This window comes from Mus musculus, chromosome 1 (genome assembly GCF_000001635.26).
Source record: "Mus musculus strain C57BL/6J chromosome 1, GRCm38.p6 C57BL/6J".
NCBI classification, from domain to species: domain Eukaryota; kingdom Metazoa; phylum Chordata; class Mammalia; order Rodentia; family Muridae; genus Mus; species Mus musculus.
The window spans coordinates 189878211-189901699 of NC_000067.6; the positions used below are offsets into that span (position 1 = coordinate 189878211).

The 23489-nt window shown below is 51.6% G+C and overlaps 1 protein-coding gene across 4 annotated transcripts in view; it reads right to left on the reverse strand.

The window, feature by feature from the left end:
• Positions 1 to 2281: 2281 nt before the first annotated feature.
• The window catches only part of Smyd2 (SET and MYND domain containing 2), a 42004-nt gene continuing 20796 nt past the window's right edge, over positions 2282 to 23489 (reverse strand). Inside the window, exons 3-12 of one of the 4 annotated variants that reach the window (NM_026796.2) lie at positions 21608 to 21718; positions 19213 to 19273; positions 18361 to 18485; positions 13190 to 13257; positions 10605 to 10707; positions 8311 to 8421; positions 7089 to 7209; positions 5614 to 5788; positions 3899 to 4007; positions 2282 to 2656 (exon numbers count right to left, since the gene is read on the reverse strand). In NM_026796.2, coding sequence (NP_081072.1) covers positions 2576 to 2656; positions 3899 to 4007; positions 5614 to 5788; positions 7089 to 7209; positions 8311 to 8421; positions 10605 to 10707; positions 13190 to 13257; positions 18361 to 18485; positions 19213 to 19273; positions 21608 to 21718 — 1065 coding nt within the window. In that variant the 3' untranslated portion in view covers positions 2282 to 2575. Of the gene's footprint in view, positions 2657 to 3898; positions 4008 to 5613; positions 5789 to 7088; positions 7210 to 8309; positions 8422 to 10604; positions 10708 to 13189; positions 13258 to 18360; positions 18486 to 19212; positions 19274 to 21607; positions 21719 to 23489 lie in introns of those variants that run through there. The other 3 variants (XM_006497146.4, XM_017320186.1, XM_006497147.4) reach the window with 3 other exon arrangements.

Sequence of the window (23489 nt, forward strand, 5' to 3'; positions counted from 1 at the left end):
GAGCCACCATGTGGTTGCTGGGCATTGAACTCAGGACCTCTGGAAAAGCAGTCAGTGCTCTTAACTGCTGAGCCATCTCTCGAGCCCACAAATAGAATTCTTAGTGTCTTAAAGACTTGCTTGGGTCTAAGATGATGTACAGATGTATGAGGCACCGGGGAGTCACTCTGTAGAGCGGAGCATCCAGATATCCGTCTCCAGCCCCCCCCCCTCCCCCACCAAGTTGCTTTTTGTCTGGGTGTTTTATCACAGCAACAGAAAGGAAACTAAATACATGAAACAATCCTGGGTAGATCTCAGACAGAGGTGAAAAAGCTGTTTTCTCCATTTAAAGATAGAAAGCAATCTGCCGCTCCCCATTTGTAATGAAAAGAACGGGGGTGCAGATATTTTCACCAATGGAGATCAACACCCCATATACTTCAGGGTTGGAAGTTTCAGAAGACATGGGCAAAAAAACGGCAATGGCCAGTGAAGGATCCTAGAAAGGTGTGTATGATAGGGAGGGAGGGAGGGAGAGAGGGAGAGAGGGAGGGAGGGAGGGAGGGAGGGAGGGAGGGAGGGAGGGAGAGAGAGAGAGAGAGAGAGAGAGAGAGCAGTTGTGTGCATAATGAGTTTCTTGCTTCTGAAACACAGCTCCAAAACCCTTGGACTTCCCTGAATGAAATGAAAGTGCTAAGTTTGAAGAGGGAGATGGTAAGATACTGCTTTTGTTCCAGGCAAACACCACAAGACCTTCCCTTTCCCTCCACAGAGAGCCCTGTCTCAGAAAAGAACCAGGTAACACCACATACCATGAATATTCGTCCTGAGGGAATCAGGACAGCTGCACTTCAACGCTGCAAAGAACGGGAACAACTGCTAAGTGCAGAAAAGCTGGCCCCTGTCAAGCCAGAAAGGCAGCTCACAAAACCATGTCAGGATCTGCCTTGTTTGCCTGAGTGTACTGTACATGGGGTGGGCAGACAGATCTTACAAAGTTCCCTTTACAATGGCTTCCCTGCCAGGGTGGGGCACACTCTTCTAATTTACTGAGAAACTGAAATCTTTGTGAGTTATAAAAATGGCAGCCCAAGCTTGTGTGAGGCTCAGCAGTGGCATGGACACTAAATCAGCATGCTTAAACACTGCCTCAACATGAAGATCAGGGCTGTCTAGAGTCGTGCACTGGACAAGTGTTCTGCATAGAGGAGATGCTCATGGGAAGACTGCGCCCTACAGGAGAAAATAATTCTACCAGTTAAACCCAAGTGTGTGCAGTAAGCTGAGAACTGACCATATATAGGAGAGGGGGAAGCACACTTGTCTATAGTCAGTCAGTCAGTCATGGTAACATCACAGACAGGCAGGGGACCCTCCATTACAGTGACAACACAGGCAGGCAGGGGATCCTCCATTACTGTGACATCATAGTCAAGCGAGGACCCTCCATTACTGTGATATCAGAGACAGGAAGGGGACTCTCCATTACAGTGACATCACAGACAGGCAGAGGGACCCTCCATTATGATGACATCACAGACAAGCAGAGGGACCCTCCATTACAGTGACATCACAGATTAAGTAGGGGGACCCTCCATTATGGTGACATCACAGACAAGCAGAGGGACCTCCATTATGGTTATGGTGACATCATAGACATGCAGAGGGTTCTTCCATTACTGTGACATCACAGACAAGCAGAGGGACCCTCCATTAAGTATGACTTGTCACCTTGTGGGGAAGTCACTCTCTCTGGAGTACAGAGACTTTCCTACAAGAACCATCCCTGCCCTGGGGGCAGCGGCTCCTCAGCTTAGGAACTGCTGATGAAGAGCTCCAGGCCACTGCTGTCCAGCCTGCCAGCCTGGAAGGAGCTGGTTCCTGCAGGCGTGGGGGTTAGAGACCAGTGTTTGCTCACAACACATGGTTGGTAAGGAAATTTTTTTTTCCCTCCTCAAGCTTACCCTGGAGCCTTTCCAGGAGAGAGCCACACAGGGAATCATCCACGGAAGGAGAGGGGAGGTGTCAGGAAGACAAAGCTCAGCCAAGCGTCTCCAGAAGGTTCCAAGGGGAAGCCTGCGAGAGGCCAAGTCCAGTGCCAGGGAGGTGCGCCCAGGCCAGCGACCTCGCCCTGCACCTTCCCTCCTGCCTGCTGTCTTCCTCCAGTCACTGTTCTGTGACAGTAACTGCAGATGGAAGATGACTAACCCGCTCCCGGGCAGAGACCGGGGCTCGAGGAGCGATGGAGAAGCCCCCGCCCCCACCCACAGCATCCTCACAGACATTCAGAAACCAAGGCTTCAATGACTGGCTCTTTTATTTTCTTCCTCGGTCAGCTCCACTGAGCATTCCTACAGGCACAGAGGGAAAAGTCGTTGCATCTCTAAAGCTCAATCTGCCGAAAATATATATTCTGTGAACTCATGCCATGGCCTTGGAGAGAAGGCAAGCACTGGAAATGAACTCAAGGTCAGAGCTGAACGTGAACCTGAAACATAGCACGGCAAGGCTTTGCAGAGGGCTGGGGTGACCCGTGAGGTCGGAAATACTCAAGTCCTGTGAGTGAGGTCGCAGACGGAAAGCTGGGGTGCAGTCAGTGGCTCTCAATCTCCTGCTTGATTTCAGAGATGTACGGATGGTCCTTGCCGTGAGCTACCTCCATGATGGCAATGGCCTAGGGCAGAGCAAAGGACATGGGGCGGATGAGCGCGACATCTGACATCGCTGCTGCCTGTCCCACAGTCCCAGCCCAGCAGGGGTGCATGCTGCCCGTCAGTGCTTCAGAGCCTGGCAGGCAAACCACCTCTCACAGGCTCCTCCTCACCCTGCAAAGACACTCGTAGGAGACAAAGAAGGGCTCACGTCATCCCCACACGCTCTGAACCCACTGTTCTAGGCGTTTTGGACGCCATGGTGCTTTCCAATGGTGACCTAACCAGGTGCTCTTCCCTAGTGTCACTGAGAAAACAGATGTGACATCAACAGAAGGGACCCTGGGCCTTCAATCTCCACAGACACTTTGGGAGATGTGGGGACTGGGCTAGTCTGTGGCTGCAGTATTTATTTATTTGTACAAAGTGAAGCAACAGATCAACTCTGAAGTCACACTGTGCTGTTAACGTCCATGTAAAACACAAGGAGATTCCATATCTCAGGAGGGGGAGTCCGTCTCCATGAGGGGTTCTCCACAGACAACAGGCTGGGGAATCCTTGGAGCTCAATGCAGACTGGCCTGACCTAGTCTGTGACCTGCAGGTCAGTGAGAGCCTGACGACCATGGGGACCGTCCTGAGGAACTATACCTGAGGTCGTCTTCTTGCCCCCATATTTATAAGCACACCTGTATGCGAGCAAGCACAGGCACACGCACTAGATGGTAAACTCGTGGGAGTCCCTGCACTTTCTGCACAGGCGTTTCGGTCCCAGCATGGCTGATGAGATTAAAGCTTCCAGCGTCAAAGGTCCTATATGAAGGACCACCACGCACCCTAGACTCCTCAGGTAACTCTCTGGAGCCGTCCCCATCCGGAAAGGCTATCTCAATACTGTAAATATGACTGGCTTTGATGAATGGGGATGGTGGTTAAGTTCATTTTAGAATTTCCCCAGGCCACGCAATCACACTGAGTGGCCCTCCAGATCCAACCCTTTGACTTTAGACTAGGTATTGGCCTCTCGGTCCTAGAGTAGAACTCTTCTCACAGCAATCCTAGCTCAGCCCTCTTGCTTCGTGCGCTCCTATCCAGAGGGCCTGGGCTAGACCAAGTGTAAGGCACCCCAGGATGACATGACCAGAGGGTAGTCCACAGCGAGTCACCCTCAGCTTCTGCAGCCACTGGCCTCCCAGGGCACAAGGGCACTTGAGAAGCAGACCTGACTAACTGCTTGGACGCCCGGCCTTAAGCCCCAAACGTACCTTCTTCAGGGCCTTCTCGCCGGCCGCTTTGTTTTCCAGACCCATGTACAGTCTTCCCAGCTTCAGCCACATGGAAGCCACGTTGAGGGAGTACACGGGGTAGTGCTTACTGGGAAGGGAGAGATGGCAGGTCACCAAGTCAGAGTCTGCCGGGCTCTCCCCAAAGCCCACCCGGTGCCGGGTAGAGTGTGAGGTGGGCTAGTGTGCACTATCAGAGGCACTGTGAATGCCCCGCCACCGTTTCCTTTTGGATGAGGCTGCATCAAAACTGATGGGGAAATCTTACCGTGAAGCACGCATCAACACAACTTCAGCCCTAACCCAGACTCGTCTGTTTCAGCTGTCCTCAGACCAAGGCGCCAGGGAAATGTCAGAGCAAATGTTGCTTCCACACAGACGGCAAAAAGGCCTCCTCCCTCCCACTAGGCAGACAGGACACACACGTCACACGCATGTGCACACTCACATATATCTGAGGAACCCAACTGTCTGCTAAACCCTGAGCCCTCTGATTTCTTGGTCTAACTGTCTGTCTGTCTTGCTCTCGCTCTCACTCTGCTCTGCTGCCTAGCAGAACTGTGCGTCCAGTTCAGGTTTTCTCTCTGGTTTAAACTGAGGTCTGCCTGATGGAGTCTGCTCAAGAGCGACCCATTTTCCTGGGAACAGAGCCCAGAGCCCAGGATACAGCTGTTGTGGGTGAGTGAGTGTGCAAATGTGGAAAATGTGCATCCTCCAGGCCAGTGTGCTCTATTCTGTCTATGTTGACACTCTGTCCCAAAGACTGAAGACAGAATTCCCAGGCAGGAGGAGGCGTGCTGCCTACAGGAAGCCTTGGGTCGTGTAGCGCCGACCACCGTCCCCACAAATCTGAGGCCTGGGATGCTGTCTGCCTGGGTCCCTCTCTGAGAGGAAGGTTTGAGGCAGGGGAAAGGTCAGAGGTCTCCAACTTGGTTCATTCCAGGAGCAAGTTTGAACACCTGGCGTCCTCTTTGGCTCCCCCTGCTGGCTCTCCAGAGCACAGTGGGTAAACAGATGGCAGAGATCAGGGGATGTGGGGGCCGACCTCACTGCAAGTTTCCAGTCCTCTTGGACTCACCATGATCACCAGACATGTTCTGGGGGAGGGGACTTCCAGCCTAATGCTCACACTGCTCCATAGCTCATCCCCCTAGTGTGCAGGCCTTGGGGAGCTCTGCAGTGAGGGGTCTCAGCCTCGGAGTGGCTGGCCACACACAATGACAGTGCTGTGCATTCCTACCTCCCACATTAACGTCTGGTGACCCGCTAGGATGGACCATTTCTCTGGCTCAGTCATTATTTCTACAAATGGGAATCTCATCTTGTTTTATTTGACTGAGCCAAACCGTGAGTCCTAGAGGCTGGTGAAATGCAGCTGGGATTGCAGTGTGCGGAGGCAGCAGGCAGTGTGTGGGAGGAGGTTGGGAAGGAGGCTGTGGTACGCCCCCGCCCTCTGCCTCCACTCACCAGGTCAAAAGTGTCACTTAACACAGAAGAGGCAGGTGGGCACAGATGTGAACGACTGACTGACTTTCTAACCCTGGCCTGAGGGGACTTCTGTGGGTAGCCTGTGACACTCTGCCTCAGGAGGGAGCTCCCTGGCAGGACAGAGGAGGCCAGCTCGGTGGGGAGAAGCCCGGACCTGCATGCAGATGTGCTCACCCCGAGCAAGCCACCCAGTTCCGCCCGGCGCTCACCTGTACGGCTTAATGATCTTCTGCCCGTATTTCAGGGCTCCCTCCCAGTCCTGCATGTACAGGCAGACGCCCATGGCCTGGTACATCATGTGCAGCATGTACACATTGCTGTCCTCAAACACGGAGCTCATCTTCTCCTGGCTAAGCTCGCAGATCTCCAGCAGCTCACTAGGGGGTGCTGAAGCGTCAAGGAAACAGGCAGCATCCCAGGTGGGGCGGGGCATCCCAGGCAGGGGCGGGGCATCCCAGGCAGGGGCGGGGCATCCCAGGCAGGGGCAGGCTGGGCCATCTCCTCCCCTCCACCCACCCTCCCCTCCCTCCTGGGTAAAGTATTGATGGGGAAAATGAAGTCAAGGGAATCGAAATTCCCTTGAAGAAACAAACTAGGGAAACACAAAGAGAGGCCTTCTTGGCCCTGCGGACGGACCAACGGCGAGGATGGAGTCCTTCATCTTCGCTAAATTCAAATCCTCATCCAGGCTGGGGGCCTGAGCAACCCAGTACCTCACGTGAGGAAGCTGTGCTGGCACAGAAACTTTTTCCAAGTGCAGAGAGCAACCCTAGCCCAGGCTCCCAAGAGGTTTCTTGCATTAGGAAGCAATGTGCCTCAAGGGCCTCAGGGTGCAGGCTGCCACTCTGGCTGTTCAGGAGGCCAAGGAGTTAGGAACTCAAGTTCAAAGCCTGCCTGGGTCGTGGAAGGTGTCCACTATCAGCCTGGACCATGCCTTGAAAACATGACATGTTTCAAAATAAAACCGGAAGGCTTCAGGCAACACCTGAGTTACTGCTCAGCCTATCATCCTCCTGCGTGTTCTCAACGAGCCACTGGGTAAAAAAGAAAAGAAAAGAGGGGTGGGGGGAGGGGTTGAGACACAGCTCAGCGGCGACGCACGTGCTGAGCATGTGCAAGGCCTTAGGTTCAATCCCTAATAATGAGAGAAGACAGAAAGAAAGATGGGGGTGGGGGAAGCAGGGCAAGGAAACAAAAGCTTCATCTTCTGCCCTCTGGGATGCAAATCCTAAGAACACAGTACGGTGGAAGAACACGGATTCTGCTGACCAAACCCTAGTCCTGCCACCACCAAGCGTCCCTGAGACGGGGCCGTGTATCTAAGGAACTCTTTCCTCGTGGGCTTGGTAGCAATGGCCACTAGTCAGTGTGCCGTGGATGGGGGGCTGAGGTGAGCAACGTTCTTAGCACGGTGCCTACCTGTACTAAAACATCAACAACATAGCTCCTCTGAAGGTAGCCTTCCCCCATGTGGCACTCCTGGCCACTTCAGTCTAGTGAGGACAGTCGCTCCTGGCAGAGCCAACACCCTGCTGTGGGCCATCTGTCTTCCCACGAGCACACAGGAGACCATCTTCCTTTCAAAACTTTACTCCTCCCCTCTCCTCTCTCTTCCCAGCGTCCCACCACACCCCGTCAGTGAGACACGGTGCTGTGCCCCTGGCAGGCCACACAGAAAGGTTATATTTGTAGTGTTTGGCCCTCCGGAACTCCTCGATGACATTGCGTGCGTATCTGACCATGTCTCGGATGGCTTCTGCCTGTGGCGGGCTGCTGAGCTTTCGGACTTCCACCTTGGCTTTGTCCTGAGGGGGAATCCACAGTGTGAGACGTCCCCCCCCGTGGGGTGGGGGAGCTGCTCAAATCATCCCTGTATCCCCACAGATGCAGGGGTTCTGGGTCTAGGGGGAACTCCACACTGTCCCCCTTTTTATAAAAACATAAGGTGAGTTTCTGACCAGTCTTCCCTAGGCAGGGTCCCAACTGTGTTTTCTGTGGGTCCATGTCTGTCAGTCAGGACAGACCAGTGAGCAGGGCTGGCCCTGAAAACCGACAGTGTGTGCCGTGTAGAACCTGGTGACAGGTTCAAAAAGCCTGAGCCCGACTCCCAGATGCCTTTCCCCTCCCATCTCTTTGGGAAGCACTTTATGAGCACATGTGTGTACATGTGCATGTGTGTGCCTGCCTGAGTGGAGGCCAGAGGTCAGCTTGCGGTGTCATTCCTCAGGTGCCATCTACCTTGGTTTTGCACACATGCATGAGTGTCAGGGGCATGCCTTGGCAAAACCAAGCAGGGCAGAGGAGGAGAACATGTGCGCTGTTCTCTCACTCACCTGTCACTGAACCTGAAGCTACACTGGTAACCAGTAAACCCCAGACCCCAACAATCTTCTCTCTACACCCACTACATACGCACGCACTCCAGCACTGTGGTTACAGGGACACAGAGTGACATGTGCCCTTTTATATGAGCACTGGAGAGATGCACCCCGCCCCAGCAATCTCCTCACCCCCACCTTGCTTTTTGAGACACACTATCTCAGTGGCCTGGACCCCATAAGCAGGCTCCTATGGCCTCCCCGAGCCCCTCCCTGCCACAGTGCTGGGACTGTGAGTTTACTTCGTCTTATCTGTCTTTTTGGCTGTGGAGACTGAACTCAGGCTCCTGCAGAGACAGCACTTTGCTGAGGCCATCTTCACAGCCCAGGTGACTTTCTGAGAAACGGGAACCCAGCAGGTCTCCCACTGGCACAGCAGGGCCTTGTCTATTTGGCTTCCCTCCGCCTGACTTTGTCACACCACACCGGTTAAAAGGATTGACATACCCGCTGTGTGGGGAGACAGGTCAGGGGAGGCTGGGGAGGGCTCGGAGCAGGGACCCTCTTCTGTCCCATCAGTGAACTGACCTTATCCTTGGTTGTACACTCCCGGCACTCACAGGTAAAGAAATAGGAGTCTCTTAGCCGGTCGTTCCTGTCTTCTGTTGGATATAGCAGGTCGATGTAGCTGGTGAACACCTGGGGGGTGAGAGCCAGAGGTCTGCAATAGGGAACGGCTTTGCCAACCTCTGAAGGATGAGAGAGGCAACAGGCCCAGCAGAGCCACCACTGAGGGTCAGTCACAATGACGGTCACATGGCTCACTCTGGCTGAGAGGCTGTGGAGCTCATCTCCTTGAGGTGACCAGAAGGTCTATATGCTAAGTCCCTACACTGGCAACTAAGAGCAAGAAGGACCCTTCACCTTTCCTCACCAAGGATCAGGCCAAGGCTGGGCATGCGCAGGGGAGAACAGGGCCTCAGACACCCTGATCTGCTCACCCTTCCTCCTGACATCACATGGTTGAGCAAGGGCTGGAGGGTGGGACAGCTCTGAGTGGCTCCGGGGCCGTGCGGCACACACGGCTTCCAGGATGCACAGCAGCAGCTGTGACCCTGCTGGCCATTGGACACAGAAGCAGTCACTCTGGGTCCCTTTGTTCTCTTGGCTTTGCCTTTTACAGAAAGGTCTGGAAGGAAGACCTGCAGCACCAGCCCTTCTGGGTATGCACAACATTTTGACAATGCAGTATGATGCCTTTATGTATATAGCTCATACTTGAGAAGCATACAATCGGGTTTTTTTTTAAAAAAAATTACAAAGACTTCATAATATTTTAAATGCATTTATGAGTTTGTGTTAGAGGGACTTCATAGCTCTCCTTGGACACATGTGGCAGTATCCATCATCTATTCATGGGGGCAGCGATGCCTGCATCCCACACAACCAGGCAGTGTCTGAAAGTCACCAGCGTGGCAGGATCCATGGGCCTGCCAGGCAGTCGGGGACATCAGTACAGGGCTAGGTGCTGTGGTAGTAAGTGACTCCTGACTCAAGAAGCAAGCCTGGGGCATATGTTGGCTCCATCTAATGCCAGGAACCTAGAGGGCAAATAACCCAGGAAGTACCGACTTCCCCAAACTGAAGTTACGTGAACAATCGTGAGCAATCCGTGTCAGCCAAGAAAGAGAAGCACCAGCCAACCCTTCCCTGCAGCACAGGGATCCTTCGACAGGTACACAGTGCAACCAACAAGAGCCTCCAGAAGATGGCGACAAAGGCCACCCCAGCTGCACCACTCAAGGCTCAAACAGCCTGTCCAGGTCATTAGCCTCTCTGGGTAGTCTACCAGCCCTGCCATTTCAGTCTCAGTTTAAAAGAGGCCTCAAGGTCATCTCCACAGACCCGGTCAGGACCCTCAACATCCTGGCTCCACACTGGATCCCCACCTCATGCTGGATTTAGAGATGGGATGGAAGGAGGCTTGAATGTCAGCTGTGAACTGCTAAAAAACCTTCCAGAGAAATCAAAGCTTGCGTCACATAGCACTGGGAATTCTACTTAAAGTTTTAAGTATTCAGACACGTCCTTCAAAACAGCATTGCAGGTTCAAAACTTAACCCAGAAAGCATAGCCACACACAGCAACAGACAGAGAAGTGGTTCAGGGAACAGGTGGTAAAGAATGTGGCTCTCTCTACCTCCCCTACATCAGGGAAGGAAGCTGATGGAGCCTCCTGCCTGACAGTGCCTCTGCTTCCTCATCTGGGCAGGGAATGGGAAGACAGGCCTCGTGGACTGTGCCTCTTTAGCTCCTGCCAGGCTGTTTGTTACAGTGCGGTGGTGGTTGACACTGACTGGCCGTGACACCGACTGTCAGCTGGACAGGCCTGTATCACAGAGCGAGACCATTCCCAGACTTGCTGCTTCTGTTGGGCATTTTATCACCACAACGAAAACAGTAACGAAGCAGGCAGCAATGTTTCAGAGCTTTGTGGGGTGTTATGGGACAGGAAGGAACTCACTAGCCGATTGTCTGATAACAGGGATACCCAGAGTGTAAAAGCTGAGATGAGAACTTCACTGCAGGAGGCTAGAGAGAGAGCGCCGAAGTTAAGAGCATTTGTTCTTGCAGAGGTCCCCAGTTTAATTCCCAGCACCCACCTGGTGCTGTAACCCCAGAGGTGTGCATATACACGCATGCAAAGTAAAACAATGAATTTGAAAAAAAAAGAATTTAATTCAAATGTATTTCTTGCTTCTATCTGGCCAAAGGAAATGACAAGCACCCATGTATCTGGCAAGGAACATCAAGCCAGGTCCCAAATCTGGGAGGTAACCCAGGAAGGGTCCCAAAACCAGACAGTTTAGCTGTACTCTCACCTCGTCTCCTGGGTGGATCTCCTGTACAGCTCTGACTTCTGCCAGGGTCCCTTTGTAGGTCACAATGACATTCGGGCAGCAGCTGTGATTCATCAATGCAACACTGCCAATCAAAAGTGAAAACTCAAGTTGCCTGAATGCCGTGGGCTGGCTGTTGAAGTGACTTACTGCTTACCCGTTTGATGAGTAAGAGGAGCTGAGCCTGTGTAAGACGGTTAAACGTCTACAGACAGCCAGCTCAGACTGTCCGGCGAGCATGTTCACCGAGCATTTAGAATAATACCTAGCCTTTTCGTTTTGTTTTGTTTTTTTAAGACAGGGTCACCAGTAGCCCTGACTGGTCTAAGAATTCACTATAGATTCACTCCAAAACCTTGAAGGCTTGATCCTCCAATGTGTCACCACACCCAATTTATGCGGTTCTGGGGCCCAGACCCAGGGGTCTATACATGGTAGGTGAGCGTTTTACCCTAGCGAGCCACATCCTCAGCTCCAATGGCTGGCATGGCACTCTTTTCACTATACTCAAATGCGAAATCTGATCTCTAGCTATAAACGAATAACAACTATCCGAAGTATTCCGTCTGGACAGACAGACTCACAGACAATGCTCCCACGTACACACAGATGCAAGACAAAGGGGCTGTCCTTTTGTCTAAGTGGATCATTTCTCAAACGTTCCCTTCAGATGTTGAGAAATGGCATCTGCTTGGGGGAGGATGGGCTGTGATCCTCCCACCCCCTAGGGCCCCAGAGGCCCCTCAACCTCCAAATCTGGGAAATTGGGACATGGCCGCTCCTGCTGCTGTCTGCTTTTTAGGGACAGTGACAGGAGAGACTCGCCTAGGTGAGATGCTTTGAGCTTTCTGATTATTTCAAGGTCAAAGTTCTGAGAACAGAAATTTCTCAACTACAGGGGAAAGTGCTTGATCTCACAGATGCTGCCTTTGAAATCACGCATTGATGTGGTTCCAGTCCCAAAGGATTTTTCCCCAATTAAAAATGCCCAGAAACCTGGGCTTATGCTCTCGTGGGCACGCCTGTCCGTGTCACCACTGGGAGGACTGGCACTGCCTGGCCCATGAGAGACTAGAACCCTTCTCTTACTTACCCCAGGATTCAAAACAAAAAACAAAACAACAACAACAACAAAAAAACCCAAATGGGTCTCAGGACCACTGAAGGTTTCTGCCCCATTGTGGTGTGTCTCGGAGAGAAGCGACCGTCCTCTATCCTGCCTGCTAGAGAGCTGAGCAGAGCGGGCGATGAGCTTCACACCTGGCACGAACGGGTAGCCGGCTCCTGTTCTTATTCTTGTGGGGGGACGTCTCTACCTGATACTACAGCCTACTTAGGTTCCCACAGGGACGCTTAGGGCATCAGGTGCCGGGATGTCTGCTCGGCAAAGCTCCCAAAGGCGCAGGTTAAAAGCAACGAATAACAGGTTTCTAGAACCTTCTTGGAAAAGTGCTAGGCTGTCTCTCTAAACAGAGGTGGTGGGGATGGCAGTAAAACAAACAGGCAGGCAGCTCAGGATCCACAGTTGTCATTTTTGGCTGCCATGGGACATGGTGAGGTCTCTAATTCAGACATCCTCAGACATTCATAAACAGCCCACAGTGCAGAATTCAATGGCTGCCTGGGCTGTCTTCGCAGAGCCCATGCCTGTCCTTTTCTCTGTTCTCTTCCCAAAAGTCTATGAGAATCTCTGCCAAGAGACCTCACCTTGGCCTAAGGGCCAACACCGCTACCTTTTCTCTCTCTGGAGAAAGCTGCCCAAGCCAAGATCTGCTCACTCAGGTCCCCTTCTCCTGACTTCCCTGATGCCTGCAGCCCAGCAGCAGACACAAACACCCAGCACTAGCACATGGAATGGCACGTGAGGAGCAGCAGGCATCCCCAGGGGTCTTCAACAGAACCCCAAACACTCCCACCCTCTGCATCGTGGAATGACGGTGTGGATCTGTTCAGGGTGCACAAAGGTTTCCCTGGCTGCTCCTGTGAAATAGGGACCAACTGTTCTGGAATTCCCACATGATCTAGCTGGTCTTTCAGGAATTACCCAGATATTCCAGAAATCAGGAGGGGGAAATGGCCGATAATGCTTTGAAAACTTTCTCTAGTTTACTATCTCCACCTAGCCTCCCTCTAAACGATGCCACTCTCCACTGGTATTTTCCAAAACAGGTAGATGGGCAGGAGTTCATACATTCTCTACCTAAACCACGGTTAGTCCTTGCATGTGCAATTAATGTCTCGCTTTGAGCGTAAGAAACAAGATCGCCAGACCCACAGCCCAGCAGAGAGCACACTTCCCAGCAAGCCACAGGCTTCTCCACACCGATACTTCTTCACAACAGCTCTGGGGCTGGCGGGATGTCTCCGCCACCGCTCTGCTAACTGCCACCTCCGGATCCTTAAGTGTAGGGGAAATATTTTGAAATCTGACAGATTAAAAAGCTGTCTTAATTCACTTGGAGTTTCATGTCTGCCACACACAGTCAGGTGGGTTATGTAAAAAAAAAAAAATCAAATTAGTGTTAAATAAGTACAAAGGGGAAGAAATGAAGTCAGACTCAACCTACTCAGGGAATATCGCCGATCCCAAATGGGAGAGCTCTTCATCTTCAATAGTGAAGCCATTACAGTTCACCTGCAGCGAAACGGGGGGGTGGGGGTGGGTGGGTAGGGTGGCGAGGGGAGGAGGGAGAGAGAAACTTCCAGTCACAGATCCCCCTCCCCCAATCATCAAAGGCAGGCATGCAGGTGTTCCTGTGGCCAAGGCATCCTTTGTCCAAATAAAATTCACCTCACATCTTAGTGTATCAACAAAGAGAAGCAGACATGCTGGGTCAAAGCTCCTCTCCATGCGCTCTGGGCGCTCCTCAGAGTTAGACTGGCCTGGGCACACTGCGGTCCTGTGATGGGGCTTATGGGACTGAAACCTTGTCCGTGTGTCAGGAAGTCAGGCTGCCTCCTGGGAAGAGCTCCAGTGAGACCACGGGGTGTGTGTGTGTGTGTGTGTGTGTGTGTGTGTGTGTGTGTGTATGTGAGAGAGAGAGAGACAGAGAGAGAAAGACAGAGAGAGACAGAGAGAGAGAGAGAGAGAGAGAGAGAGAGAGAGACCCCATCTCCCAATCATACACCCTTAGAAAAGGAAACTTGTAACCCAATGTCCACCTCAGTTGCTGAGGTGCTAACTTGGAAGCCTCCCCTCACCTGTGGGATGGACTCTGGTCCCTTCCTCTGAGGGCAGAGGAACGGAGAACCCTGACAAAGGCAATGAGACCTTCGTCTTTTCTATTTCAGCCAAATCGATCCCTGTCCTTTTCTTGTCTTTGAGATCACTGCGGGTCAACGGAGGTCAGAGTTGGGCTGGGGAGAGGGCTCAGTCAGAAGGTGCTTGCCTTGCAAGTATGGGGACCTGAGTTTGATCCCTGCAGTGTGCACTTAAAATCCCAGCAAGGAAGAGGTGGAGACGGACAGATTCCTGGAGCTCCTTGGCTGGCTGTCTGGCCTAACTGGAGAGCCTCAGAACCCAGTGACAGGTCCATCTCAGAACACCAAGTGGACAGCTCTTGAGGAAGGACATACAAGGTGACCTGAGGCTTCCTCATACATGAGAGCACGTGCGCACACACACACACACACACACACACACACACACACACACACACACACAGAGGACTAAGTCAAGGCGGACAGGCTGAGAATGATGGCTATTCATGACAATTCTGGAAATGTCTCTTTTCACACACAGCGCTAAGTGTGATAACATGCAGGGCACTTTACACAGAAGGACAACCAAGGCAACTTTTAGCCTGTGAGAGACAACAATTCCATAGGTGATCTTTATAAGGACTGGAAACCTCAGGCCTGGAGACCCAGTGTCTTCTCTTTCTAGAAGATGAGGGAGCAACCAGAGTTATTGTCACGAAGCCGTGCAGTGGTGAGGGCTGAGGTGGCTGGGGCCCCCGTGACTGACTTGGTCCCTCTACTTCTCAGAGACCTCACCTCCTCCCACACTTGGAGATGCTGCTACAGCTCAGTTTTCTTCCGGTGAGTGCTGGATACAGTATCTTGCTAGTGTGAATACAGCAGCCCACCTTACAACTATGGAAACCAGGGATCCCGGGTACACATGGCTGAGTGACTGTTCAAGGATGTGAGATGTGAGCAGCATCAAGGGAGCCCGGCGGGGCACTCTGACGACAACGCGTGGCTTCTGCACACCAGACTATGCTTGCTCCTTTTTAAAAGTTTTTCTATGCCTGAGCTGGGGTGGTGGGCGCTTGTGTCCATGTGTGCTTGTGTTTGTGAGTGTTGTGTGTGTGCATGCCTGTGTTTGTGTGTGCATGTGTGTGTGTTTATATGCATATACGTGTGTGCTTGTGTGTGTGTGCATGCCTGTGTTTGTGTGTGCATGTGTGTGTGTTTATATGCATACATGTGTGTGCTTGTGTGTGTGTGCATGTATGTGTATGTGTGCGAGTGCACACACGCGCGCATCTGTGAGTATGTAGGTTCAAGGACAACTTCAGGCATCAGTCCTTATCTTCCACGTCATCTGAGATGGGGTCCCATGTTTGCTGCAGCAGAAGGCAGGCTTGCTGGCTTGTAGGCTTCAGAGTTCCTTCTCTCCCTCTCCTAGGCTGTAGCACCACTGCTGGGGTGGACTGGTGCTCCTGGGATCTGAACTTGGGTCCTGGTCCTTGCCCTTGCATGGCAAGGGCTTTACTCACTAAGCAATTGCTCCAGCCTCACCGTTTCTCACGATAGCTGCATCTAGTAACTGTGAATGTGGCGATCTCATATAAAGCTGTCACTGGAAACATTTAGGGATCCTCACACTTACCATGGTGAAAGCCAACATTTTACTTGCAGTAGTTGAGGCAAGAAGAGGAAGAGGAAGAGGAAGAGGAAGAAAGAAGAGGGGGCATGGGAGGGAGGGAAGGAGGAGGAAAAAGAAGTAGGAGGCGGAGGCTACAGGCACATAATCAATCCCAGAGACCAGGGATTCCTAAGCAAAAGTTGGTACTTTAACCAATGGCTGCCAACCCACATTAGGTAGAATTAATCGGAATTTTCTTTCCTTCAGTAAACTTCTTTGTGTAGGAACTCCGTTCTTAGGTATTACTGGCTATGTACTAAGCAAAATGGCTCTCTCCTGCTGGATGGCTGCTTCAGTGTGGTACCCACAATGGCCGACGATAAGTGCTTGCTAAACCTGAGTGAAAGGGAGATTAAGAAGAAATATCAAAACAGATGGAGGGACGGTCAGCTCCCTGGCCTTTGGGAACCAAGCCCTTGATCCGCTCATCTGCAGTCCTTCCACTGCGGTGGCCCTGGCTGGATTGGCCTACTCCATCCCCCCAGGGGCACGCTGACATCCATGTCTTCACTCCTCAGTCCCTCCCCTTATTGTGTGGGAGTGTGGCTGCATCTTCTCCTGGGCGCCTGAGTGTCATCGCTCTTCCTTTTGGAGACTCGGTGATGCTGTTTGAGCCAAACTGCATGGTGATTTTCCTGCCAGCCTTCCTTCCCTTCCGAGATATCCCTAGAGAAGCGGGGACTAGCACATTAAGAAAGATGCATGGGCTATGGTCTTTTTTTTTTCCAGTCAAATCAGGCGTAAGTGCCTTGCTAAAGCTATTCTCATAATTAGCATTTAAACTAGATGTAGGCTGCGTACCAAAAATATACTTCTTAGCCACGCACAGGTTTGGAGTGATTAAAACACAGCTCAGAAGCCTGCAGTCACCTTCAGCTGCCAGCTGCACTGCAGGGACCCCCAGAACGAGTCAGAGGCTCAGGGGTGGAACAGCACACACACAGAGACACACACACAGACACACACACACACACACACACACACACAGAGCTGGGCGGGGAGAAGGTCAGAGGGTAAGGTGGGGCTAGGCCGCACCTCTTTTTTCCCTTAGCCTTTTCTTCAGGGGTACTGAATTTTCCCCTAAAATCCACACAGAGCATATCTGAGGGGGCCAGGGAGCTTTGGATGTGGTGCAGTGGGTGGAGTGTTTGCCCAGGATACAGGAAGCCCAGGGAGTGGTGGTGCTTGCCTGTAGTTCCTGAACTCGGCAAGTGGAGGTAGGGGAATCAGAAGCCAAATGCCCATCCTTGGCTACATAGCTTGATTCTAGCCTGAGCTCTATGAGGAGCTTAAAGGGAAAGAAAAGCGGAAAGGAAGCATGGATGTGTGTATGAACAGTTTTGGAATGGATACTAAAATTTAATCAACATAAAGATTATAAAGGAATAAATTACCTAGTTATGTATAGGCATGCCTATACCCCCACACACATACATATACCTGTAATATATAAGTATGCCTATACCCACACACATATACGTATACCTGTAATATATAAGTATGCCTATACCCACACACATATACATATACCTGTAATATATAAGTATGCCTATACCCCACACACATATACATATACTGTATGTGTGTTCCCTTAGGCACACAAATGGCTCACTTCATTTTTCCACACATGCACTTGACTTTGATGTGAAGGTGCAGTTTCTCATGTGAGCCCTGTGAGCCAAGCACATCAACACGGGGAAGATCTGCCAGCGGGAGTCACACTGTTAAAGGGAAGGTCTGCTTTCCCACCGCTGTGACAAACTGCACTCTCTCCTGTAAGCATGCCCCGGCGAGGAAAACCTCCCGTATATCCAGGCTCCAAAGGCACTCTTTGCCCTCACCCACACCCATCACCTTTGGCTGTCATGATGATTAATACTGACAGCATCTAGATTTGCTCCAGAAACCAGCCTCTGGGCATGTCTGAGGGGTGCCTGGGTTAGGTTAACCAAAGAGGGAAGGCTTACCTTCCACGTGTACGACATCATGACACGGCAGGGGCCGGACTGAATGAAGAGTCCCTGATGCCCTCCCTAGCCCCGGCTATGCACCTGCCCACCGTGTTCTGTAGCCTCAAATCCTGAGCCAGAATAGACTCCTTCCTAAGTTGCTTGCTGGGTCTCTCATCCAGCAGTGAGACAGACAGGAAGAAACAGATGCTGGGGCGAGTGTGGTGCAAATCCAGGAGTGGGCCTGAGGACATCAGGGCTTCCGCCTGATCCTGTGTAACTGGAAGCCATGATGCCTTGTCCAAGGAGTAGCTTTCTGATTATGATAACAGTGGCTGAGATGTCTCATGTTACACCTGAGGTCTGTGGATGATGCACTGAACCATTCAAAGTGGTTCTCACTGGAGCTGAAGCCAGGAAAGACTGCTTTCTCCGTTCCGTGTGGAACAAGGCTTAGTGTGTTCTCACCATGTGGCATGTGAGTGTGCGTCTCCATGTGGTGTGCTTTCACGGATGTAGCACAAAGGACAGAGGACAACCTTGGGTGGTGCTTCTCGGCTGCTGTCCATGTTTTTTTGTTTTATTTTACGTATATGAATGCTTTGCCTGTATGTATGCACAATGCGTGCCTGGTACCTGTGGGGCTCAGAAGACGGCCTAGCTCTCCCAGAACTGGAGTTACAGTTCTGGGAACAGAACCCAAGTCCTCAAAAGAGCAACAAATGCTCTTAACTCTGAGGCATCTCTCTGCCCGAGTCCACCTTGACTTTTGAGGAAAGGGCTCTCATTGGCTTGGGCCGGTGAGCCCCAGGCCTGCGCCTATACTCAGTTCCCCGGGGGTCCAGGACCCTGTCAGGTAGATGCCCTCATGAGTAGCTGTGGGAAGGTCTTCCTGGGAGCTGGCACCCTTCCTTACCTGGGCGAAGAGCACCACGAGACTGCTGTGGTCAGGGAATTCCAGGTACTTGGAGTAGAACTGGTGGAGAGCGGCGATGTCACTCTGGATGAGATCTTTCTTCTCGTTGTCTAGCTTGTCCAGATCTGCGGGGAACAAGCCGTTACCACAGAAAGCCTGGCTCTTTCCTGTTATAAACAGTGTGTGTGTGTGTGTGTGTGTGTGTGTGTGTGTGTGTGAGAGAGACAGTGTGTGTGGGGGGGGGCATCACGGCGAGCCTTGCAGAACACTTTCCCATGACTTGGTTTACCTGACAAACCTGACATTCCAACCAACCACGAGCCACAGTGAGGTAAGAAAGATGCAACTAACTGTAAATGACATCCGGCCTCAATGTCCCTCACTTTAGGCCCCTGGGATCTGGGTCACAGCCAAGGAGCTGGGTAGCTCTGACTTAACGCCTTTTGGTAAGGCCATCTGGATGGACGAGGCTGAGGAAACTGGTTGGTAAACTGTCATGCCTAAGGTTGTCCTCTGGCTTCCATACAAACCTGCACGTGAGTGCATGAACACCTGCATACAAACATGGACATGTGCACACGTGCACACACAGATTTCGGCTCTTTCCTAGATGCAGAGCTGCTGGGACTGGACACCATCCATCACGCCGGGAGCAGGAGAAGCCTACCTCGTGACCTCCGCCTCCCTAGCGTGTCCTGACAGACTTGTACACTCGGGAGAAACAAGGCTAAGAGCTTTGGTTTTTGAAAGTCACCATCCTTACTGAGAACAATTATTTCTGCCCCCAATACCACCGGATGCATGTTAAATCTGTGACTAAGATAAACACTCGACCATCGGAGGAATACTCACGTGACTCAAACTCCCTCACAGCCAACAATTTCTCTGAAGGTGTCCTCTCTGGGTGGATTTTCTAGTAATCGGAGACAAAAATCAGAGAGGAATGTCAATGCCCGGGGTCAAACACAGCTCTTTTCTGGTTATGTCCCCATGAAGACAACACAGCCATGTCCAAGGAAGAAATCTACTTGAGGAGTCCACACTTGGTGCTAAGTCTGTCCGACCTCCAGATCCAAAGGGCTTATTTTAATAGCTTTTGAAAGGGTCTGCTGTACCCTAACACCAGGACACACCACACACACACAGTAGGCTCAGAAATGCTCATTACAGAAAAGAACGGGGCCACGAAACAACTTATTAGGGTCCCAACTTGAAAGGATTGAGTCTACGGACAAACCACACTATTTATTACTCTTCTTTCTAAAAAGGAACAAAATGAAACCCCATCCATTTCCCGCTTTCTTTAAGCATAGGCTAAAATGATCTCAAATTCCACATTTCAAAAGGAACACACTAGGTTGTATCTGCAAGCGGAGCCTCACTTGAAACGCACGCTGCCTTTGTTCTAGACGCCCTAAGAGGAGCTAACAATAGTGAACCCACGAGGCTTTGAGAACATGAATAAACTTGGTGTTGACAAGAGTTCAAACACAGAGCTCAGGAGCTGGCCTGAGGCCTGGGCTTTGTAATCTGGCCATTCAATGTGGGGATACAGGTGGCTGGCTGGTCTAGCGGGCGCTCTCCCCTCCCTCCTTAGCATGTGCAGCTTCCCTGGGTAGTTGGTCGCCTGTCTCCCTAATCCTTTGCAGGCTCCTGGAATACAAATGGTCTGGGTTTTAAATCACCTATTCCTACAGGGAAGAAGAGATGGTCAGGTGCCTTTTATTTCACAGTTGATTAGGGGTAATTATCGTGGAAACTGAAGGGAACCTCTAAACTCACCCCAGCTCTCAGACTGCTCGCTCAGGAGCCAAAGCCAGAGTGGACATCTTTCATTCACAAGGCACACTTCTGTAAGAAGTCATCCTACCCAGGGGTGGCGGGGCAGCACACACGTTCCTTCTGAGTCCTTAACACAGCACTGTCAGAGACCCTGGGAAGGCAGGGGAGCAAGGGACTGGTCTCCCAATGGGCGGGGCTTGATACAATCTGAAGGACTGGTAACCCAAGACTGCACAGTCACATCCACCCCTGTTCCTCTGTCCAGCCATCGGCTACTAGTTCACAGAGGATTGTCATTTAGTAGCAGGCAGTTGGTCTTCTCCAGAAAAACAAAACAAAACAAAACCAAAAAAAACAAAACAAAAAAACAAACAAACAAAAACCCACCCTCATCTCTGGGTCTTACTCTGCAGGCAACCCCTGCTCTACTTACTCAGAGACGGTCTTTTTAGTCACCCGACCCCAGCTGAACGCAGTGGAAAGATGACCTCAGAGTTCTAGAATGTTCTACTGCTGTTTACACATTCGGGATGCTAAACCTGATCTGGGGACGAGCACACGCGCCGATCGTTACAATCATACTCAGGTTAAAACCACAGCATCAGACTGGAAGAGGAGGTGGGAGCTGGAAGGGATGAGAGAGCCAGAGGCGGATGAGGGAAGCTTTAAAACCCAATCTGCAGCTCAGAGGCCTCGCAGCCAAGGCACTCGGACACAGACGGCAAGGCCTCTGCCAACACACTGCCACCTATTCTCCCTTACACGTCAGTGGATGTCAAAGATAAGCCCCTCACATCTTCCTGCTGGCTTCAGGACCCAGGTCTCTGCAGAGGCCGGCATGCACTTCTCACGTGCTTAGGAAGGACTGGCCACACATCAACCAACAGTCCTGAGAGCCTGGGAGGAATGAATGCACGGGCAGCTCCTCTCCCCCTCCCAGGCTCTCCTCCTCCTCAGCCTCGCTCTACCCTCACACACTCCTCTTTGTCTGTGCATGGTATCTGGGCCTCCCTCTGGGTCCTTACCTGCTTACACATAGGTGGGCAAAGCAGCAGAGGTACAGAATGACACACAAGATAGGGGACAGACTGCCTCCACATATCACAAAGCAAGGAGGGGAACTCACAAAGCTTCCCTGACCGGTCTGGTTCATTGGAAGCTCTGGGAAAATTCCGCAGGTCTGGTCTTTGATGCTGTTAAGTCATGGCTATGCTTTCTGTGTAAGAAAAAAAAATTCCCAGAGAAAGCTCTGGTTTGACCTGCTATGTGTATGTTCCTCTTCTGGGGCACGAAGGAGATACAAGCAAAGCCTATGCCTAAGTGCCTTCCCGTCACGTGTGGGTGTGACTGCAGGTCAAGTCCAAAGATACTTAGCCACATGCTCAGTCTAGTGCAGCCAAGCTCAGCCAGGCTTTGTGACCTTTAATGAGAATTCAAGTAGCAGGACCTTCTCCCATTCCCTCACCTGTTTGGCCAGAATTCTTGCTGTGAGCCGCACAGTCTCCGAAGGATTCCAGTTCTCCCCCAAAACAACCATGGAGGAGCATTCCAGCTTGTGCAGGGGCCAGTCTTCCTTCTGAGCAGGGTTAGGGGGGAAACTGTTAATGGGACAGACACATCCACAGAGGGAAACAGACAGATGGGGCATGGAGACAGACAGACAGACAGACAGACAAGCACACACACACACACACACATATACAAATACACAGACACAGAGATACACATATGCACACACATTAACACACACACACAGATACACAGACAGACACATATGCACAAAGATACACACACAAACACAGAAATACACTCAGAGACACACACATAGACTAAGGTATGAAGAGACCTGCAGTACGTCCCCCAACCAAGGTCAAGTAGAGCATACTTCCACCTGGGAAGCTCGGGAATGCTCACAGACTAGAGATAACAACACCCCCGAAAGACAGAAAGACAGATATAACCCTTAGCTTTGATCCTCTAACTTCTGGCTTGGTCAAGGTGTTTTTTTGTTGCTTGGGGAATTTTTTTAAGGGTCCCACGCTGTGGTTCAGGCTACGAAGCTGGTGGTACTTTTCCAGCTCTGGTCTCAGGTTGGGACGTCACTGACAACAGTCTCTCTTGCCATTTTGTACAATCGAGGGTATGTTACAGACCAGACTCCAGCAAAGGCATCCACTATATTCCTTCCTATCGCCTGTCTGCTTTTTTTGCTCCTGGTAAAGGGGTGAACACTGCCCACTCATCAGCTGGGGGGGGGGGGGAGGAGGTGCCATCTGTGCACAGGGGAGGGGAGGAGGTATTCTGAAGACTCTAAAGAAAGTACTTAGGGATGAAGGGCAAATGTCAGAGCAAAGCCCGGTGGCAGAACCATGAGAGGCCACTGAAAACTCCTGTCACCGCCGAGGTCACTGCTGATGATTGGAAATCAAAGGCAAACAGGCAGAGCAGTTCTGGCAGAGCACTGGGAGGAAAGAGGTTTTGGTGGAGTGTTTGCTGAAGAACGAGAGGAGTCACGGAAAGCAGCCATCTTGCTCAGTTTGTATGATAAACCCCACACAAACTAGAGTCTTCTGAGAATGAAAACTTTAAATGAGGAGTTGCCTTGATCAGGCTGACCTGTAGCCATATCTATGAGAGACCGTCTTGGTTTATGATTACAGTGAGAGGATCCAGCCCACTGTGGGCGGCACCATCCCTAGGCAGGTAGCCCTAGGCTGTATAAGAAACCGGGGTGGGGGTTGAGGGTGGGAAGTGGGGGTGGGGTGGGGTGGAGGGTAAGCATGAACCTGTCTAAGCCAGTAAGCAGCTTTCCTCCAAGGGTTCTGCCTCAGTGCCCGCCCTGGATTCTGCACTGAGCTCCTTCTACAGTGGCAGAAATGGCAAGGGATTTGGGAGGAAGGAAGGGCTGGGGTCAGGGGAGAGAGTGGGAAATAACGTTAGGTGCTTGTGTACTTTGGGAGCCCAGAAGTACTGTCTTGTCCACAATGGAACTGGCCTGGCCTGTTCTATCCTCTGCCTTCCCCAGCTCAGGAAGCAGCAAGTCCATTCTTCCAGAAGCCTACAACAAACGCCTGGAGTCACAGACGACCTCCGACTCTGGCCACTCTTTCTATTCTGCCCTCCGGGTTAGACTCTGGCTTAGAGATGGGTCACTGGTTAAGGGTTTGCCTATGCAAGCTCGGGGACCTGAGTTTGAGTCCCAGAACCCTTGTTAAAAAAGAAAAAAAAGGTGAGTGTGGTAGTATGTGTGTAAATGTCACCACTGGAGATGCAGAGACAGGAGGATCCCTAGGGACTCACAGGCCAGACAGCCCAGTCTAAGAGGTCAGCCTCAGGTCAGTGACAGA